Source organism: Natrix helvetica, assembly GCF_964273705.1.
Source record: "Natrix helvetica genome assembly, chromosome: 4".
Classification (NCBI taxonomy): domain Eukaryota; kingdom Metazoa; phylum Chordata; class Lepidosauria; order Squamata; family Natricidae; genus Natrix; species Natrix helvetica.
In genome coordinates this window covers 37,258,348-37,274,968 of record NC_138550.1, presented here as the reverse complement: position 1 = coordinate 37,274,968, position 16,621 = coordinate 37,258,348, and the positions used below count along the sequence as shown (strand labels likewise).

Here is a 16,621-nt window from a genome sequence, read left to right as displayed (position 1 = left end):
ACATACTTATTTCCCTGGCTCAGCTGATAAGGAAGAGAGCCTGTGGCTTAGTGGCTAATACATCTGCCTAATATGTAATACAGCCCAGGTTCGAATCCCAGTATGGGTATGGCTAGCTGATGAGAGCTAAATAGCTTGAAATAGATCTATACAAGTCTCCCTTTATTTATTTATCAGCACAAATACAACACAAATGTAACAAAGGCAACATTAAAAATATGGTTTTCTGCCTGGATGGTCTCCTGCAGTGAGCCGATAGACAGAAAGGGGGAGTAGTGAGTTCCCTCCCATATTTGGGCACACCAGGGGTGTAACACAAATACATATACATTATGTATATATAATATTTAATGAAACTGGTTTTAATCTACAAAAGCTTATGCCACAATAAAAGTGTCATCGAATTATTTCTACACTTGTTCATTCTTACGTTATTAAAAAGTTTCCTTGGAATCCTAGAGTGTTGCTTTAAGTGTTCCTATTCCAGTAACATCTTGGGCTGATTTCTGTAAAAAACAACCCAAGAATATCCACAATACATCTAAAATTATAATTTGCTAGCTATTGAACAATTTATGTATTTTTCTAATGAGGTAACCCTGAGTGTGTACGTGTATTTTCTGCTGTGAATACTACTTAGCATTTGTTCCATGTTGCTTAGAACAATAAGGGTGTGTCTGTGTGTTTTTGCATGGAAGTATTTATGTTTTAAGTGAAAAGAACAAGTCTGCCAGTCCTTGATTGTAAAGTACTTAAAATAAAAAGTTAATAATACAATGACCTACCTTGTTGCATAAGTGTTTGCCATTGTTCAATCTCCAATTGCCTGTCACTTTCCAATGGGTGGGATGAAAAAAAGAGTTTTAATAAATTGAAGAACCTGAATTACATCCCTAAGTCCAGCTCCAGGCTGCCACTGATTCTACAAGGAGTACCATATATACTTGAGTATAAGTTAAGAATTTTTGCCTGCATATATGTCCCCACAATTGAGTTCTTCTTATGTGCAGACCAGAGTTCAGGTTTTTTTTTAATTACAAGAGTTAAATGGTAAAATGAAAGTTTGCAGTTTCCCACCTTTCACTGTACACATTTCTGGTAGGTAAGAAATCACCCTGTCTGGAAATTGCCAACAGTAACCATATGATACAGCTTTCAAGCCAAGTGTTATTAGTAGGGCAGAGGAAACAAACAATTCTGTGACTGCCAAAGAAGTGTTGTCACTCAGAAGGAGTGGAATTCTCTATTGACCCACAGGACAGGATAAGAATCAGTCAAAGATGTTCAAGATACACTGTACATGAGGAGAAATTTCCTGACAGTACAAGCTGGCAACCAGTGGAACAGGCTGCCACATGAAATGGCTAAAATAGCCTACATAAGAGTTTTCGTGCAGAAGCTGGATGGTCATCCAATAGAGATGCCACTGTGGGTTCTATACAGAGCAAGCTCCAACTCTATGATACTGTAATATTTCCTTAAAAACAATTAATGTTAACTGCAATCAATAAGTTCTGCAAGTTTAATCGGAATTTAGTCACAGCTAAAGTTAGCCAAACTGGAGACTATATTATAGCTTTCTTCTGATCAAAGAAAAGAAAGAAGTAAAAAAGGAAGGAAGAGAAAGACATAGAGTTCTGGGTGGTAAGTAGAATATCTTTGAAGATTTAAAAATGGTCAAAATTGAAGTTCTGAAGATGAAGATGTGACCAGGAACCAAAACTCTTGCTTAAATGCATTCTGATGTGGGCCCTAAAATATATGAACTCAACCATTGTGGCTTTAACCATTTCTTAATGGTTTAGCACGTTGTGTGAACCTACCAATTATGACCCATGATTTAGTATTATGTATAATCCCACTAATTGTCTTGCCACTGGGATGAAGCTACATTATATTTATGGAAGTATTCAGAAAATTCCACATTCTGAAATATCCAGAGAATTCTTTGGTGGCTTTATTTGATACTCGTAACCTTTTTCATCATAGGATGTATGTACCACATAATTTCATAGCCACTTCCAAAAAATCCTCTTGCACTTGCAACCTGATAATAGAGCTTACTAATAGACAGACACAATGCTTTGGAAAAGAGCCCACTGTCTGTAGACTAGGGTACATGTACTTCATCAAACATTTGACAGATTTAGGTTTCATTCATTCTTGAATGACCGCTATGTCTACTGTATGAAGCCGGATGGTTTTGAAGTGACTAGCAGTGATTCTGATTAAGTTTAATTCATATGACCAATTTTTATTCCATCTATTGAAATCAACTTAAAATGGGCAAGGATATTTGTGTCATGAGTTGTATAGTCACTATTTCTATGAAACACTGTACTATGTGGATGGTGGCTGATGATAGCTACACTATTAGATTGAGCAGGCCAAGTGTAGAAAACCAGTCATTTGCCACCCAATTTTGGTGACGTATGTACAAGAAAAAATAATGAAAAATTGGTTAAGAGTTTACCTTGCATATAGGTTAGCTTCCCCTCCCTTCCCTCTTTCCTTTCTTTTTCCTTTTTTCCTTTCCTTTCTCTTTTTAACTTTCTCTCTCCTTCCTTCTCTCTCTTTGCAATCAATTACAAGAATCTTGTAATTTATGACTCAATATATTTTTCAATAGGATTCCCCAAATATTTTTATTATTCAAGAAGTTAGTTCTGTTCCATCTTGTTTGGCATACTGAATTGTGAAACATTTTCTCTCTATGCAGTTCTGTACAGTATTTATTATATTATATAGCATATAATTTGTTTGAAGCTTAGTCACAAATTTCTATAGGATTTCAGATTTTCACAGAATTGCAACACTCTAAGTGATTTACAGAGTCAGCATATTTCTCCCAACAATCTGGGTCCTAATTTTACCGACCTAGGAAGGATGAAAAGCTGAATAAACATTAATCTGATGAGGATCGAACTTCTGGCAGTGAGGTAAATCAACATGCAATACTGCATTCTAACCACTGCGCCACTGCTTGACCAATAATAGTCAGAGATCAAGTACCATTGTCTGCCTGTAAGCTGTGGCTTTCTACAACTTTAACATGATTATTGGATCTTCCCTAATTATTGGCATTTCTTGGGAGAGTTTCTATTCCAGCGTGATAAAGATTCCTGAGATCTAAAAACCCACATACTCTTTTCTAACATTTTAGCTGAACCTAACAAACAATATTATCTATGGGCTGGCTCTCTGTGTTATGGATTGTTTTAAGTTTTATTTGTAATGTATCAGACACCAGTGATATCCTGAGATCTCTAGAGGGTTTTAAATAATCATTTTTTTATGTTAATGAAGTCCCGATATCAAACAGCTTTAAAAATACATTATCGTGTGGTGTTATTGATTCTGAATAACAATGTTTTCAGTTAAACCTTTCAAAAAAGGCATATTGAGGAATAGTCTCTCTGTTTGTGGAGGAATGAGAGCAAGTGAGTGAGCAAGATGAATGTGGATTCACGAAGTCAGGTATGCCATAAATTATCAGCTGTTGTTCAGATGAAATCTCATCCACCAGGCATCAAAAGAGTCTCTTATTCCTAATGACAGGCTATTTAAGTTCCCCTGAGTCATTCTGATTTGATCTCACCCAGTTCCATGCAACTTCCTCCCACTCTTCCAAGTGCCAGTGGAATAAATTATTGCATTCTGATTTGTTTCTGCACTCGTATTTATACAAGGGACTATGCCTCTACTAAAATGTACCATAAAATTGTAATACATGTAGCTAGCACATTTCAGACGTAAAATGGACTGTATTATATTGCTATTTAAAAAGCTGAACAAAATTTACTACAGGTAGTCCTTGACTTACAACAGTGACTGAAGTTACAATGATGCTGAAAAAAAGTGACTTATGACCGTTTTTCACACTCACAACATTGCAGCATCCCCGTGGTCACGTCATCAAAATTCAGATGCTTGGCAAGTGGTTCATATTTGTGACAGTTGTGGCATTCTAGAGTTATGTGATCCCCTTTGTGACCTTCTCACAAGCAAAATCAGTGGGGAAACCAGATTCACTTAACAACCGTGTTCCTAATTTAACAACCACAGTGATTCACTTAACAATAGCATCAAGAAAGGTTGTTAAATGGGGAAAGACTCATTTAATAAATGTTTCACTTAACAACATAAATTTGGGGCTAGTACTAGAGCCTCATATTGTTTAACTAAACATATTCTGAAAGGAGGCCAATAGAATAATAATTATAACCATGCAAAGAATTTAAGTTCATGAGGACAAAGTCCGATTGATATTGTCCAGGAGACAGAATGGAGACTAAGCCATCCAGAGAATTCAGAATTAGCTGAATAACATTTCTCTAACATAAGAGCCCACAAATGTGCCTTTGCCTTATTTGAAAAGTGATTCAGTCGAATACATTCCCATGTATAGCATTACTTTGGGCAGGCAGCCATTACATATCCCATCACTTTCCCTTTTTCTATCGAAAGAATCAGGGCTATGTACTCATACAAAATAAACCATGCCATCTATATTTGAGCCATTATTGCATGCATCCAGTCTGTGTGGCCCCATCTATTGTGTAATGGCAATCCTTGAAAATTTGGTGGAATAAACTTTATTTCAATAATCATGAATATGTTTTGCAAATGAGTATTAATATATCAGCATATAACAATATTGAATTCTACAACTCCAAATGACCTCAGCTGTCAAACAGGTGAATAGTTCTGCAAACAAATGTTCACACACACCCTTTCAGATTTTCTGAATGTTTGCATTATCTTTGTCACTAAATGTTATCTGATAAGCTTCATGTTGGTCCTACAACTTATAAAGAAGTTGAGTGAACAAATAAGATATTGTGCTACCTCCATTTATTTCGCAAACAGATACTCAGCATTTGATTTGCCAGTGTGAAATAGCAATTCGCAGGGTGGGATTGGTCAAACTTTGATGGACTGGTCAAATCTTCTGGAAGTTATAAACATGTATGGGAACTTTAATCCTTGGGACATAGAGAAAGGGTTCTGTATTGACCTTTGGCCTGTTCTTCTGGAACTCAAACTTAGAAGGATAGTCTGGTCATTAAGAGGGTGTGAGGTATATCAGTATATATCATTCATGGTGTGAGGTATATCAGTAGAATTTTTGGATCAGGAAGCAAATAGTAAAAGTTGTAAGTGTGCATTTATTTCTACATATTGGTGTCTCTAAATAAATAGAATAACACATTGGTCCTCAATGTGACATAACAACAAGTTTTCTCAGGGTTGTATTTGCATGTCTGATAATAGTTCTATGAAAGCTTTTGTTTCTTATACTTTTAAGAACATTAAATACACACATTTAACTACTCACCTATTACTTCCATCACAAGAATCTGTGCAATCAACTTAGTGTTAATTTGCAGGTTAAATTGCCTCTCTGTGGTATTTGAAATAAATCAGAGAAGAACCTAAATGCTCTTACTAGTTGCCAGAATCCGTTAATTCCTAGCTGTATGAGTATGAAAAGTATTCTTCAATATTATTAACTCCACAGGATTTGAAATGTGTTAGACTAATTGTAAAACAGGCCTTCAAAGATTGTCATACGCAACTACACTTTTTAATTTAAACTTGCCCTTCATACATATTATATGTCTTTTCTTTTTGTTGGTGTGGAGACACATATCTGAATATGTGTATTTGCATGATCATTCATACATACAAATCTACATAGATATACTGTATTTTTCGGACTATAAGACGCACCGGTGTATAAGACGAATCAAGATTTTGAAGAGGTAAGTAAGAAAAAAAAAGTTTTTTGGCCTCTCCGGCTCCCAGGAGCACTCTGCAGTCTTCAGTGGGGCTCAGGGAAGGCAAAACCGCCCCCATTTCCGCCCCAGTCCTGCTGCAGCCTGCAGAGTGAATCTGGGGTGGGTGGGGGAAGCCAAAAATGCCCCTGATTTTGCGAAAAACAACTTGTTTTTCACAAAAAAGTGACATGGGGTGGGGCTTCGGGAGGCCAAAAATGGCTGTATTTGCTCTATAAGATGCACCAACATTTCCACGCTCTTTTGGAGGGGGGAGGGGAAGGTGCGTCTTATACTCCAAAAATAGGGTACGTTGATCAGAAGACTTACAAAGTTCACTTGGTGACCATTTGAAGTTAATATGGGATTGAAAAAAATGACTTATGACCATTTTCAAACTTCTGACTGTTGTAACATCCTCATGGTCACATGGTCAAAATTCAAGTGATTGGCAATTGGTTCATATTTATGATGGTTGCAGTGTCCTGGGGTCATGTGATCATCTTCTGTGACCTTCTGACAAGCAAAGTCAATGGAGAAGCCAGATTCACTTAACGGCCATGTTACTAACTGAACAACTTTAATGATTCACTAAGCAACTGTGGCTAAAAAAAATGTAAAATGAGACAAAACTCACTTAACAAATCTTTCACTCAGCAACAGAAATGTTGGGGGTCAGTTGTGGCTGTAAGTTGAGGACTACCTGTACATAGGAAGCTATATTATACTGTATCAGACCATTGGTTCATTTAGTACTTTTACCACCTTCCTCCAACCTGATATTCTTTAGCTACGTTGGACTTTATTCCACAACCTGGGAATTATGGAGAACATAAGCTTCAGGGAAAATGATTATAACAGCAACTCTCCATTTTATACATGGTTTCTCTCCTTTCTAATCTTTTTTGGAGGTGACAGGACTTGAATGTGAAATTTCACATTGAACGACGTCCTTATCTTTATGATAAGTCTAAACTTCCCAGAACTTATCTAAATCACTGATTAATTTTAATTTTTAATAGTAATATGGCTTCCATTTTTATGTCAATAAGGTGACCAACTTTTTTACAATGAAAAGGAGGACAAAACACGTTCTATTGTCCAAAATGCTAAGGTGACCAACTTTCTTACAATGAAAAGGAGGACAAATAAATTGGAAAAAATATATCGTAAATAAAAGAAATATTTTATTCATTGCAACAATAATACACTAAAATATGATATATGCATAATAAAAACATTTGCAACATTTTATATTGTAATTATGCTTACATGCCTGTTAATTATTATTTAAATGCGTACTTTTCCATTGAATTAATATTTTTTGTCAATGTATCATCTTCTAACAATATATTGGAAATATCTGAACAAGAAATATCCTTCATATTGGATTTTACGGCAAGTGCTGCAGCTAGAGTATCAACATTCAATCTCGATTTCTCACTTGTCCAAAAATCATTGGCAATTGAAAAAAACTCTTTCAACTGCTGCATTAGTTCCAGGGCAGCACAACGTAAATTGAACAAGTATAAATAAATGTTCACATGGAATATGTTCATTTTTGAAATGGCTGAAAATATCCACCCATCTTTTATCAATTTCAACATGTTGATTTTCCCATTGTATTAATTTTTCAGAATTTCAATATACATTCAGTCTTCTAATTTCTTCAAAGAGACAATTGTCGTCTATTTTAATGTCTAGCATTTCTTTAGATAAAAATTCAACACAAGATTCAATATCTGTTCAATATACTTGCGATGAAGTAAAAAAAACACCATTAAAAACTGTTTAATAAAGTACGTCACATAACACGCAACAGATTAGCCTTCAAATATCAAAAAGGAGGACATGTAGGAGGGCACTTTTCGAGGGAGGACAGAACTTACAAAAGAAGGACTGTCCTCCCTAAAGGAGGACGGTTGGTCACCTTAATGCCAAGTGCCTTGGTTCTAAGAAGCAGGATTAAATGTTCAGATCTTCATTTAGCTGAAGCTTAAGAGTGAATCTTCAAGAGTAAAGGCATGACAAGTAGTGGTTTGCAAACATAATTCAAAGCATACATTTATACTCTATGAGCAAACTTCGTACACATTTGACATCAAATTGTCTTTCCTCTTCTTTCCATGAGAAATTTATCTCCTCAGTGATGGTAAGACTTTTATGATCAAGATTGTTCTTGAACACCTAATTTTAGCTTAGCCACATAATTAAGATGACTGATTTGGACTGCAATTACACACTTCTAAATATAAACAAAACAATGAATACAGAAGCAAGTTTTACTTCAGAACATACTAGATTCACCACATTGCTGAAACAGGTACCTGTGCAACCCATTAAGATGTATTATTCAGTGCCAGTTTACATGATAAACGTAGAAAACTTTTGCCTGTTTTGCTTATTAGCAAGCCTCTCATCTCATCGCCAATAAACCATTTGGGACCTTTACATGGGAATAGTAATCAGTTCTTATTCATTGGAGAAATAATACTGCTGTTGAAAACCAAGATGGCATTTTAATTCAGAGTTCCACTCTTGGGAGTTTCTATTATGTATAGGTTGTACATACTCAGCATCAGATGATTTCTGGTTAAAATAAGTCAATAAACAAAATATCGACATGAAGCCTCCGGAGGGCCTCGGGGGGCGGGGTGGGGGAGGCTCTTTTCGCCCTCCCCAGGCTCCTATAAAGCCTCTGGAGCCTGGGGAGGGTGAAAAATGGCTTTTAAAAAGGGTGAACTCAGCTGGCCAGCGCGCGCATGCGCCCTGGCCAGCTGACATGGCAGCGCCTTGCATGCCCTGACAAATGGCTCCGCGTGCTACCTGTGGCACGCGTGCCATAGGTTCGCCATCACTGCGCTATACCAGTTTGGCCTCTCTCCAGCTTCATCCTGATGGTCTCTTTATATGTGTGGCTGGGCTATCGCTGCACCCTTTCCCCTTTCTGCCCCTCCTCCAACAAGCTTCGCCATTTCCACCAAGGGGAGCTGAAGCCTTTCGGCCTCCCCCTTCCCTCTCTGTCCTCCCCTCTCACCAGGCCTTTGGTGTTCGCAGTGGGGCGGCGCCTGCCCTATCCCTCGGCCGCCTCCTCCCACCCTTAAGCCGGGCTCCCACTACCTAGCCCAGTGGAGCTCCAGAGGAGGTGGAGGTGGAGCATCTCCTCAGCCCAGCCGGCTGCGCGTGCTCTCCACCCCACTCACAGGGAGCCAGCTACGGACTCGCCAAGGCTCCGATGGGGCAGCAGTGGTGTCAACCTGAGGCGCAGCGGGGCTGAGGCAGCCGCTGGGTTCCCCGTGAGGCAGCGACTGCAGCAGCGACAGCATCTTTGGATGGGGCCGTGGCCAGCGGGTGCTGCCTCACTTCCCATCGCCAGGGTTGGTTCCTTCCTCCTCCTCCTCCTCCTGCTCCTCAGGGGCCGCTGGCCGCCTCCTATTGCCGCCACCGCTGAGGGAAGCCGGGTTGGGGGAGGCGGCCTCCTCCTCCTCTCCTCCTCAGCTCGGCCAGGCCGGGGCCTGTGGGAGTGTCCTCCATGGCGGCTCTTGCAGGGGCCACCATGGCTTACTTCCATGCGGGGGCCGCCTCTGCCGGGGGACTTGTGCTTTCTTTTTTCTTTCTTTTCCATTTAACCAGACTGGGCCACAGCAACGCGTGGCCGGGTACAGCTAGTTTAAGATATATACAGAAATAACATGCACATAAAAATCAACTGGCAGTGGTGGCTAAACTATTATTTATATAAAAATGCAAACTTGTACCACACATAATTCAGACACGTTCTGAAATCTAAGAAGCTAACTTTCTGAAAATCTATTTTGTAAGGAGGCTTCTAAGGCAGTTGATCTGAGTGTTTTTCCATTTCAGTTGTTGGGGCATTTTTTTCTTTGAAAATCCATAATAAAAACTAAAACATAGAAAAATCTAGGTAATGACATGTAAAATAACAGGAAAATGGGCCTTTATGTGGGACATTCAACCAAAAGTAGAGGTGTTCCAATAGCTGCTGTTTGCTTCATTTCACGGATAATTTTATGGATTTGTCTATTTCAATTGTTTGGCATTTATATTTTACTTTTGAATTATTTTTACCTTAAATTCAAATGAAACAGCATACTGATAAAAACGCTTTGATCTGAACCAAGCAGCAATGTCCAGATTATATATTTATGCCATGAAATTATGCCTGGTTAGTCATACTGGATGCAACTTCATGGCTCAAATATATAAACAGGATATTGCCAGTTGGATCAAGTCAACAGTTTATCAGTATCCTGTTTCTCATAGGAGCCAATTATTTGCTTCTGGGAAAATGAAAATTAGGATGACCGCAACAATTCTTTGATGTCCTCCTGCACAAGCATCCAAATACTTTCTCCAATTATATTTGGTAAAGATTGGGAGATCATTTTATTTGTTGAAATGCCATACCAATGATTCCTAAGGCATTTTGTGGGTTCAATTTAGGCTGAGAGACAGCTGAATGAATGAAATATGAACCTTTCAGGAGTATGAAGGTTCTTCAGAAGAATATACAGAATGGTATCAGGCAGATTCTTTAGTCGAATTATTTTTCCTCAAGCTTGGGTCATCCTGATCTCTTGGCCCAACTCCCCAAATCCCAGCTATCAAAATTACAAGGAGACACCACATTGGGAAAAGTTGCTCTATATCAGGGGTGTTAAGCTCGATTTCATTGAGGGCTGCATCAGGGATGTATTTGACCTTGGGGGGGCTGGGTTGGGCATGGCCAGCTTGACATCACTTGTGTCAGGGGGGGTGCCTATGGTGGCCTGAGTGCTCTGCCAGCAAAAACAAGCTCCCAAGTTCCATTTTCAGCCGCAACGGCTTTCTGCAGCCCTCTGCCAGTGAAAATGGAGCTTAAGGGGCCGCACGGGGTGCCCTCGAGCCTCATTTTCACTGGCAGAAGATTGCAGGAGGCTGTCAGGGTCAAAAATGGAGTCTGGGAGGGCCCACATGGTCATCCCAAACTCAGTTTTCACTGGTAGAGCAGGGGTGGGTTCTGGCTGCTTCTACTGCTGGTTCACTCAGGAACACGCTTCAGGCACGGGGGCACTTGATGTGCACTATGCATGCCTGATATGCACTATGCACGCATGCACAGTAGGTAAAAATGCTTCTGTGTATGTGCAGAAGCAAAAAAACAAGATGGCACTACCTATGGCGCCGCTGATAGAACTGGTTCAGGGGTGTGGCCCGCCGAGTTAACACCTACTCAGCCAAACAGGTAGGAACCCACCTCTGTGGCAGAGGCACCTCGGGCTGGTCCTTCACTGTTTCCAGAGCGGCCCCACGGGCCAGATCTAAGCACCTCATACTCTGGATCCGGCCCCTGGGCCTTGAGTTTGACACCCCTGCTCTATATCACACAGGACTTTCCAAGGAAGTTTTTTTTTATCATACCATTGTTCTGCCTCGTTAATTCACAAAGTTCAAGAGTTTCCTACAGCTTTCCCCATCTTTGTGCCTTCTACTGAACTCTGCTAAGAAAGATGGAATAACTATTCTCCACTTTTTGTTCAAACCATCTATCTGAAAACGCCCACAAACCTCTTGAAATAAACCTCTGATAAATACTATTTTTCAGTTTACTTTGTCTATATGGTTAGCTCTTTTTAGCCTCACTTATTCACTTTCCCTTTACTGCATTAGCAAACTTAGTGGCTACTATTAGTCCGAGTTCTTATCATAAAACATGTGGTTGACTTTTTCTGAGGTAGGCCTGATTAATATTTAGATTGGATATCTTCAACATATACTAAAATAGACTAGATTGTAGACTAGAGGTTCAAATTGTGCATGAAGCTGGGGAAAAATTGCAGACCATAATGGCAAGTCACTTCCAAATTGCTGCCAAGAAAACTATATAGATTGTAAATAAAAATCACCAGAAATCTTTGAAAGACATGTTATTTTTGTTATGCATGAAACAAGATAAAATGTTGAACTATAGAGCCACCTTGTGGCGATTAGGCACTATTACACATGCATCAACAACATAATTTATTACAGTTTTTCCATCCATGTTCCAAATATATATACTTCAGTTTATGTGTATATGTGTATGTACATATATATACATTAAGTTACTATTACATAACAGTTACACATTACAGCAAAATAATAAACTGTCAAATTAATTCCTAAATGCCTTTTAGGATATACAATACTAATTTGAAGTATATGTGAACACTGAAAGAAAACAAAATGCCCGAGGTTCATAAAAATCATAACTAGAGCATGAATCAAGGATTTGGTAACAATGAAATAGTAATATTCTTCATGTCTTGCTATTAAAACATTTCGTTATTTGTCACTGTATTTCTCCATTTTTTGAGAAAATATCCATGTGCACCAGAGACCTGAATTTAGAATAAAGTTGAATAGAATGAAATGGTATTGTTAACCTTGATTCCCATGTTCTTTTTTGTAGCATGATAATTGTGATTCAAAATATGTTGTGTCATTACTGGGTGGTAACCTTTATCCCACTCAGGACACAACTGGACAATTTCTGAGCTAATACACTACAGACCTCTCTCCTAAAAGTGGGGTCCTTGACATGTGGGGAAATCTGCTAGTTTTCCCTTTTAGTCATCTAAGAAGGGAATAAGAATTGGTTTCACTGTGAGTCATACTTAGGCCAGGCCCACTAAAATCAGAAACATTTATGATCTTAACATGCTTGGCCTAAGAATCTTTAAAAAAGCTTAATTCATGATCAAATACTTAAACCTAATTTTCAGGCTTTCCCTACTGTGGGTTCAGTATTTTCTGCTAAGGCTATGGAAGTAAAATGCAGCAGAAGACACATTTTCAAACAGAAAGATGTCTTAGATTTAAAACAAATGTGACATATATATCATGGGCACTCACAATCCTCGTTCCCTTTCAAACTCTGGATGGTTGCAAAGCTGTTTTATCCACTCATTTGTGAGTTGACAACATTATATTGGCCTAAAATTTGTTACTACTACTGCTGCTCTCTCTCCTGCCTTCACTTCAACTGTCCCTAGTCATTAATAGTGCCTTGATTTCATCCCAAGATAATAGATCACAAGGCCAAATAGATTTTATACATCTTGAGTTTGCCTTTGGATGGTGATGGAATAAGACAGAAATTGCCATTTACAAACTGGGCTTTTGGACTCCTAGCAACCATTTAGATAGATTTTTCCCCATAATGATAAATCTATCACTTTGAGGTCTTCCCACACTGCCACAGTGAATGAGTTGATCTGCTTTGCTGGCTGTCTTCTTCTCTTCTATCTTTCCAGCATTGGTATCTTTTTCCAAAGCGTTATGTGAATGTAAGATTGTCTTGTCATCGGTTGGAGAAGGATATAATACAGCATGACAGCAGCCATAAACAAAGCAATACATTTTGAATATAAATTAGGCTTCAGTTTAGAAAAAAACGAATCTGTTTAACAGAGTTTCATCAGTTAAGCATTAAAAAAATAAATATCTAGTTTGCAGGGTAATCCGTGCTTGCAATTTTTTTTCTCCAAAACTGAAATCTGCTCTCCTGAACAATGTTTAGTCAAGATATGGCCTTTCTAAAAAAAATGCTTTGACTTGAGAAACTATGTACAGTTTTAATTGTGGAGGTCTTAGTGCTCTTTGAGTTTGGTGGTTTGTTTGCAGATGTTTCACTACTCAACTAAGTAACAACCTTAGTATGTGGTTTGCTTCCTGCTTACATACAATGGCAAATAAGAAATGCAAGCCTGTTGAAAAACAAACCACAGTAGCCAAGTGCTCCATTACCAAAGTCAATCTCCCATAAGAGAGCTGTGTAAGAACATTATTCGGATGAATACAAACATTGCAGCAACCTAGAACACCAGAAAAAGGAAACACACTACCTATGATAACATCTTTCAACTAAGTAGATGCCCAACCTAAGTGGCTTACCACTGAACCTTCTATAGCACAGCCACCCCAAGCTATGAAAAAGATAATGCACAAGACCAAACTTTAAGAAGAATGCATCCAAAGTGAGAATTGAGAAGACAAAGACAGCAAATGTCACCTTTGTAAAAAATCTGAAGAAATAGTGGACTACCTAGTGCCGTGATGGCGAACCTATGGCACAGGTGGCACACAGAGCCCTCTCTGCGGGTGTGCGAGCTGTTGCCCCAGCTCAGTTCCACCGCACATGCCCACGTGCCTCCCGCAGGCCAGTTGTTTTTTGATCACTGCCATGCATGCATGGGGGCAGGTGTCCATGCGGGAGACGTGTGTGCATGTGTGGGCTGGCAGGGCACAGAGGGGTCATATGCGCATGTATGGGGGTGGAGGGTGCATGCGGGGGTTGCTGCAACGATCAAGTGAAAAATGGTCATAAGTTACTTTTTTCAATGCTATTGTAACTTTGAATGGTCACTAAATGAATTGTTATAAATTGAGGATTACTTGAAGTTACCGAATAGGGCCCTGATGGCAAACCTATGGCATGCATGCCCAGAGTGGCACACGGAGCCATTTCACCTGGCATGTGCAGGGTCGCCCGTTTCTCTTCCGGATTCTGGTGTGTATGCACATTCGATGATCAGCTGGCCTTTGTGTGTGCGGCAGTGCCGGAAACTGGAAGAGCTGATGTTCCATTTTCCGCTGTGAGCATGCATGCCAGCCAGCTGATCTTCCCGTGCGCATGCGTGCCAGAATCCGGAAGACTTTTTGTCCGGAAGTTCGTTTTCCAGTGCACGCATGCCCCGTTTCCAGCTCCTCTTCCTGGTCGCAGCCCAGAAGAGCAGGCACAAAGTTCTCCCTTGGTGCCGAAAGAGTTCACCATTACTGGAATAGGGTAATGAAACATCTCCAGGCAAATAATCAGGCTCAAAGAGCAGCAAGGACTCCACAGTTCACCTCTGAGATACACATATTCTCTTCTATTGGAGTTTGTGTCTTTCATTCTCAGTTTTATGTAAATCCATTTATTTGACCATACAGCCAGTGGAAGTAAATTCCCTAATGGAATATTTATATTTGTGCCTAATTTATTACTGATGCTTACTATTCATATACAGTAAGGTGACTTTCTCATTTTAGGCCACTGTCTGAAAAAACAGGTAACTCTTGTGAGCATCTCCACTCTAGCAAACATGTAGCTATAAGATGTAAAGAAACATAGTTGAGATTATCAATATCATACATATAGCTCATCCATTCATTGTCTTTTAAACAAACACATGAATTACATTTGTATATTGAATACAGACTCAATGTTCCACTGCAAAGGCTCACCAGCTCTGATTTGCCATATGTTTGATTTCATTATGTGCCAATTACAAAAGGCAATCTGGGTTTGTGAATGTGTTAAATGTCATACACTTGAGCATAAACACAACATTAAGCAGTCCAAATGGGAATGTACGTCACTACCAGTGAATGTTTGCCATTTATTATAAAAGTCATACAGTATAAAAATGCCGTTTGATGCTGGATCATTATAGATTTTCAGGCTGATTTCAGATTTTCCAATTCATCATTGGATGCATAAATTTCATTATAGACTTGGATGGAGGAATACTTAACTGGTGGAGGAGGTGGCTTGAAAGACGGAGGTTTATTCATACTACAATTAAAATAATCCTGTTTAAAATGTGCAGCAAATGGACATCCACAATAAGCATCAAAATAGTTAGATACAATTAAGAAGCAAATGAACACTATAAAAACATAATTAGGCATAAAAATAGGTCCACCTTGCCACTAATTTACATTGAAGCAGGGACCTAATATATCTTTTTGATGAAAGGTGAACTATTAAAATTAGTAGTATTGCTAAGGTACTTGTATTTCTTTTTCTTCTTTAGAGTAATACCAAATCAATGCATAAACAAAGCCACCAGGTTGATTTCTGATAATGAAGTCACGAGGTAAACCAAGAATATAGTGTTGCAGTAATGGTTTGTTCAGTTGCCCTTAAATATTATAGATATGCCATTCTTTTAAACATGAGCATATAGCTTAATATGAACCAGATTTCAATAATGTTTACTCTCATGCTTATAATGAATATTATATGGACCTTATTCTGGGTTTATTATTCATTTAAATGACTATAAGTTACAGTACGTAGGATTTTTAGTGGGCAATCACCGCCATATTTTGTTGTCATAGTTACTCTTTGTTATATCTTATTAATAAGTTTTCTAAAAATACAAAAAAGCCTGTTGATTTCTTTCATTCTAAATATAAAGAAATCTTTTTGCAATTAATCGCGCTGTTTTGTATGGGAGTAATTTCACAATGATACACAAAATGAAGTCATGATTTTGAGGGGCATACAGTGTACTTACATTTCTCTTTGGTGCTGACACCATTTTCTGATTCCACAAATGATTAAGCACGTGCAGAAGAGAAGGAGAAATGTCACAACAGCTGGCCAGGGAAATGTACTGTGTTTTGGAACTGCTTCAGAACCTGGAAAGGGTACAGTACCAAAATCGTTATGATGAAAACCATAAGCAAGCTTTGAACAATTATTATGTCTACATTTCTAAATTATGAGTGTAGGATTTTTTTTTTTTTTGGCTATCATATGGAAACAAATTATTCAAAGCAGTTGACTAAAGTGGAGTCAACATTAGACAGGAGCCACACTAGTGGCAGATACTATGAGGCAGTCCCTGGATGTTGTGAGAGATGGCAGGATGCCATGCAACCTGCCTTGTGCTCTCTGTGCTGGTTGCAGTCTTTAACAACCAAGGAGACCACACACATTGTCAGCAGCAAAAGGATATTTCACCATCAGTTTTGTTCACAGCAGCTTTAGAAATGATACCTACAGTTAGGGTACCTTGTACTCAGAGGTGGTA

General features: G+C 38.8%; 1 protein-coding gene and 1 long non-coding RNA gene across 3 annotated transcripts in view; one reads left to right on the top strand and one right to left on the bottom strand.

Moving 5' to 3' along the window:
- LOC309392277 overlaps positions 1–16,621 on the top strand; it is a 112,360-nt gene that overhangs the window by 83,453 nt on the left and 12,286 nt on the right. The window lies entirely within an intron of this gene.
- CD96 (CD96 molecule) overlaps positions 14,663–16,621 on the bottom strand; it is a 29,404-nt gene continuing 27,445 nt past the window's right edge. For both annotated transcript variants that reach the window (XM_081953320.1, XM_081953321.1), the window contains exons 14-15: positions 16,103–16,226; positions 14,663–15,375 (exon numbers count right to left, since the gene is read on the bottom strand). In XM_081953320.1, coding sequence (XP_081809446.1) covers positions 15,258–15,375; positions 16,103–16,226 — 242 coding nt within the window. In that variant the 3' untranslated portion in view covers positions 14,663–15,257. The remainder of the gene's footprint in view (positions 15,376–16,102; positions 16,227–16,621) is intronic.